This window comes from Mercenaria mercenaria, chromosome 3 (genome assembly GCF_021730395.1).
Source record: "Mercenaria mercenaria strain notata chromosome 3, MADL_Memer_1, whole genome shotgun sequence".
NCBI classification, from domain to species: Eukaryota; Metazoa; Mollusca; class Bivalvia; order Venerida; family Veneridae; genus Mercenaria; species Mercenaria mercenaria.
This window is the reverse complement of record NC_069363.1, coordinates 52,898,378-52,904,358: the sequence shown is the minus strand read 5'-3', so window position 1 is coordinate 52,904,358 and position 5,981 is coordinate 52,898,378. Positions and strand designations below refer to the sequence as shown.

The 5,981-nt window shown below is 33.3% G+C and overlaps 1 protein-coding gene across 1 annotated transcript; it reads right to left on the bottom strand.

Moving 5' to 3' along the window:
- Positions 1–997: 997 nt before the first annotated feature.
- Positions 998–3,543, bottom strand: LOC123524754 (5-hydroxytryptamine receptor 6-like). Its single transcript, XM_045303217.2, has one exon. The coding sequence runs from the start codon at positions 2,436–2,438 to the stop codon at positions 1,251–1,253; it is 1,188 nt and encodes a 395-aa protein (XP_045159152.1). The 5' UTR covers positions 2,439–3,543; the 3' UTR covers positions 998–1,250.
- Between the last annotated feature and the right edge of the window lie 2,438 nt (positions 3,544–5,981).

Genomic DNA, 5,981 nt, shown 5'->3' with positions numbered 1-5,981 from the left:
TTATAAGGTTTTGATTTGGTAACTCTATTTTGCGATTGGCTGCGAGTTGTTGGATTCAATGATAAATAATTTTTGCATTTTAAGTTCCGTCGACATGACGCTTTATGAGTCTCGGTTAATAATGGCTAATAACCTAATCTCACCTTTTGCAAATCGATGTCCTGTTATCGATCTCTATAATGTAACTATTGTATGGTATGGAAAGTATTTATCAGTTTACAAAATCTCGAGCGTGTTCCTTTAAAACTCCTTATAAACGATATTTTAGTGCAGATATACATTTATATATAAACAACCAGTAAGCAATAGTAGTAACCGTGCATACGAATAAAGCTGCATTCAATTTGACATAAAATCGTTTCCAGTTTTATTCTGATAAAAAATGTGTAAGAAAACAGAGCACATTGGCTTTTAACAGGAATTAGTATTGATCAAAACACCACAGGAAACAGAAACAATCCAATTATGTTTTAACGTCCTATCAATCAGTCTCAGATTAACGATACCAAAACGTCTTCATTACTAGCTTTGGCTTTACAACCCTTTGATTCTCTTTTGTTTCAGCTGTATTCAGGTCGTAAATAAATCTAGGAGTTCACAACCTGAGATATATAAATATAATTGTACTTTTCCTGTCTTTATCTCATTAAATGTATCAAACTGAATGTGTTGCATTTTTTTTCAACATACATATGCGTAATGTTTTCATAATTATACACATGCAATACATAAGAATAAATTGTACGCTTTGTTGAGACTCCACGCAAAACTGAGAAATAATTAATTTTAAACACGAGCTATTCACGTTGAAATTTACATTCAAATGTCACGAAATGCAGCTTACAAAAATTGGCTTTCACAGTATTTACGTTACCAAATTATATGCGTCTTGACAACAAACGTATCGCAAATAATGTACTAAATTTAAGTTATCAGTAGAAATTAAAAATCCATTACTATGATATTTTCTATTTCAAAAATACAAAAATTTGCAAGGACTGAAGTCGCGGAATGGTAAAAAACAATAACTGTAGCCTGTGACTTATGACTGTAGCCTGTGACTTATAACCTGAATATTGTCAGGAATAATTATAACTTTATTTAAGACAAACGCTAGACGAATTGAAAAGAAAAGTACGTATCCTTGAACTTGTTTTAGAAAATTTAATAACGTTTAATTTACGTCAACATAAACATAACATTTAAAAATAAATAGAATGTGCAAGTATCTATGGCATATTACGTAATTACTATAATGCGTCTTCAGAGTTGTCATAATGAATCTTCGTTGATGTCACTTCTACAGAATCCCTATGGAATACTTTGTCCTTTTTGTATTTACATATCAGTTTAAGACATGGACACAGCTTAAGTAATGCAGTAGAATACACTTTCCGAAAATCTCTCATGAAGAACGGATATATAATCGGATTTATAAGGCTATTGCACCATCCGAGCCAAACGAAAGCAGTAAATAGTTTTGCAGGAACGCATCTACAAATGGCGTCTGTAACGTTGATTACTAAAAACGGAGCCCATGTCACAACATACGCCCCCACAATTATGCCTAGAGTTACCGTCGCTTTTCTAGTAAAAGGTTCCCGGATGTGTTTATTCGCTACTTTCGCTCCAAGTAACATGTTTGTTGGAGTAATTAGCACACCAACAAAGCACGCTTGTCTTTTTGCTTCCTTAGAAACGCGGTAGTACAACACTAAAGCTACAATAATTGGCAATAAAATAGTCACTGTAGACGCAATTACGACGTATATTAAACTTGGAATAAAAAGACATTGTGGCGTGTCTGACAGCAAAGTAAGATTAGTTAGGGACGGAAGTTCAGGATTATGGATTCCGGAAAGAAGTGGAATGAAAGACGCGGATATGGCAATTCCCCACGCAGCTGCCAGCATAGCCATTGCTCGTCTGTACGTTACTAACACTTTGTATCTTAATGGAGACATTATAGCGATATATCTATCCAAGCTTATGAGACACACGTTTAGTATAGAAGCACTACACAACATTACGTCAAAGCCAGCCCAGAAAACACAAAATGAATGTGCTAGTATCCATCGCTGAAAGATCTCACTAAGCACCGCAGGTATCATAACAACGGTACCAACTAGTAGGTCAGCTAAACTTAATGATATGATGAATATATTAGAAACAGTGCGCAATTTTTTATTGCATATCACAGCCAAGAACACGACGACATTGCCTATAATAGTAAGTAAAACTAACAAAAATAAAAACGCGCCAATCATAATATTTACGACATCTGGTCTTTCTCCTTTCACTTGTATGTCGACACACTCGTGTGCAATTTGTTTATTGACACTCAGTTGCTCAGTTGAAACGATCAAAAAATTGTCAAAACTCTGGTTGATTTGAGTGCATGTACTGGATGTGTTGCGGCAAGTATTATAATCCTTCATGACAATTTATTGAAGTACAATAGAATCGTAGATATAAGTGTCATTATATCCTTTTAATTTTATAAGCCTCTCCTTTTTTTAAGTCATTATTTCAATTGTTTTTTTGTAACTCTGTTGAAATTAGAAATATCGCATGGGTGTGATAATGTTTCATATTTGTTCAAGAGCATTATAGAATATTCTTCAATACTTTCTTCGGCAACTTTCCCCACAAAAAAGGTTACTGGATCAAATGGTGTACATTTTTATATACTTTTATGTGAACTTCGTGCTTTTAACATTTCATATTGTAATATGTTTATTGCAACGTATTCATTCGCTGTTTCTGGATTCTAGTGCTTCTTTCGTCTATTACTCCTACACGCTTCTGGCGACAAAGGCATTAATCTTAATGATGTCTTTAAGGTGTATTCCAATCGAAAATGTCAAAGTAATATTATTTTCACGTTCATTTTTAAGTTAAAATACTTCTTGAATAAACCTCAGTTTTTCTGTTTCTTTCTTTTACTGATCCTTGGGGAAAAACATATTCATTATCAGCACATACATAAAAATAAAACATTTTTCATTATTTAGATATGTTGTATTCCCTTTGTTATACAACACAGTCACTAGAATAGCCAGTATAGCGTATTTAAATCGTCAATGATATTTAAGTTATGTTTTTAAAATAGCCCGGTATTTGATCTTCTGTATTTTTTTTCACAGTGCCCTTAAAAGCAGCAGCATTTAAATGCCTTGTTATTTTAACCATCTGTTTTTAACTTACAATATTTTCCGGTATTAAATTCCATTCAGACGTATTTTCAAACAATACTTTTGTACACTGTCGTCTTACATGTTTGAACATTTTCAATCACTATTCCAGTATATTCATATTTTTTACTATTTTCCCAGAAGAATCCTACTTATTTTTATTCTTTAAAATTTCCATTTTTTTTAATATAAATTCAGTTTTAATTCCATTGAATTTGTTGCAGTATACCGTATAAGAGTTGCATTTATTTTTTAGCTAATAAATTATATCAAACTCGCAGATATTAAAGAATGTAAAGAATTTACTGTCACTCCCATATAGTTTTACTGAGATCGAATGCTAACTGAAGAATCCGCCGATTCATTATTGAACACTACACGGAAAATATCCGATACTTATGTCTTTCTCTTTACGGCCCCAGTAGGCTTGCTTTTATCATTTCAGCGTTAAAAGCATTAAGCAGGCGTTGTTCCATATGGCAAGAACTCGTAAATAAGTAATGAAATCCCGATTCAAATTCCTTTTGTTGTTAACACTTAGATTTTATTACTTATAATTTTAGTTTGTACCTTTTTTCTGACACACTTTTCTCAAGAAAATATTCTGTTATGGACTCGAATCGAATGCTTTATTAAATATACTTTTTCTTTGTTTATTCATTTACTAGACATTTTCTGCATAAATATCATCTTTAAATTTACAGCTCAAGGCCAAGCATGTTCTTATCGAGTAAATGAATACAGTTACCTTTTTGCATTTCACTTGCTTTATTGTTCTTGTTATTGAATTTATGATTGTCTATTTTATGCAAAACATTTCAGTTTAACTAAAGGCATTATGTATCACGTGTTTAATTTCATACGTCCGTGACACGGTCGTCATTTTCTAAATTGTTGTAATTGTAAACGTAGCCTGCCCAAACGCCTAAAATGCTACATCCAATTTTAACCACCTTGTCATGAGGTACAAGAGTACATGTATACAGACATAAAATAGACTTCCAGTGTTTCAAATAGTTCTTATAAAATATAAATCATGATTATATGTACCTTACTAATATGGTAATGAAATTATACAGGACACAATCCCGTAACCATAGCGGGAAGCGGGCACGAAAACAAGGACCGGCCAAATTAACCGGTTATCGGATCACCAGGGATGTGTAACGCCATTTTACCTTATGCCGTCGCGATAAAAAATTAGTTAACATCTATATTTAGATACCATTAACTGATTCGAACAACAGAGTGATCGTTATTGCGATTAGGTACATTAAATGGCAATGCCGTTCCCCAAGTGGTCATTACCACTTCTCAGCTTGTATTGGCACTAGGCCTACGGGCAGGTGCATAATAACATACAATACCCTTCATAGATATTTACGACCTATACTGGATATCCAACATACAAGAAAGTAACAAAACTTCAAGCGATCGTATAAGTCATTATAAAAAGTCCTGTCTCATTAGAATTAATTAATGTACGGAAGCAAAAGCTATTATTGGAACAAAGCAGGGAAAATGTCAATGTTTGCAAACATCTATTTGAAGCAAAACAAAACAAAAAAACTTTAAATTTAATGATATTTTCTGGAGCTCGAATTAAGGTATTGCACATATGGGTTCTTTAAATATTATAATTGCAAAAGAAAAGATTTGGAAGAGATTTGATATTGGGCATATGTGGGTACAGAAAACACACACATTTACAGAAAATTGATTATATAATATTTCTGCTATGCATGTTCTTACGGAGCAAAACATCTGCAATAATGCTCTGTCATAATGTGTGTAATACTAGAAGTACATCTGTACTTGATACTTGATATTTCTAACTTATGAAACATGATGTTAATTGAAGTTTTGAAATCTATAGCTACGAGTTACCACATTATTACGTACAGAAATTGCAAATTCGTTCCATATTGTCATGCATGTATCCCGAAAGATGCAAATAGTTGAAACAACGTTCTTTAGATGCATCTAGATTTTTGAGGGACTTTGGGAAATTGAAAATATGTTTACAAATCATATAAACGCAGATTATTATGACTGCACAAAGACATTCAATAAAGAAGACTTTGAAAGGCGTGGTAAACAAATGCGTTTGCCTTTAGGTTTAAGTCTATGAAAAGCATAAGCTAAGTTATATTCTATAAAGTTTGCGAGGATCTCTTGATTTAAGGCCAACCCGCTCAGTAGGGAAAGCGCAGATCTCGTTCGATCCCCGGGAGATGCGTTGTTCTCCATGACGATTTTATGAAATACTAGTATACTTTTGTTGTCACACAGTGTCTGAACTCATGTCGGCCTCCACATATGATTCATTTGGAGTAATTGACAGTTCCTTGCAAAAATCAGGTATTATAGAGTGAGTATTTAATGATATACGGAATCCGGGAGACCCGCCGCCGATATATAACAATATCTCTTGAAGGTGTAAATGTTATGATCTATTTGTTTTGTAAAATGCCACAATATATAATTATAGTCATTCATAATACATATGGGCTTACCACATGAATATGTATTATACGGCTTAAAAGTCATTTCTACTGACTAATGAAACCTTGCCAATGTATTGTACAAATGTATCAAGATCATATGATATTTAGTTGCACTGAAGAGCGAGAGACGCGAAAGTCCTAGCATATTATGCGAAAAGCATAGAATTACTCGTGAAAACTAGAATTGTTATGTATGACACTCGTAGCTTAGTGTACGCTGCCCACAGACTCGGGAACTCTTTCCTCGCCATCAAAAGAAGGGAAACCTATAGACTGAATA

Bases quoted from the DNA above. Each gene is read 5' to 3' on its own strand.
- LOC123524754 (XM_045303217.2), bottom strand. From the start codon at position 2,438: ATGAAGGATTATAATACTTGCCGCAACACATCCAGTACATGCACTCAA.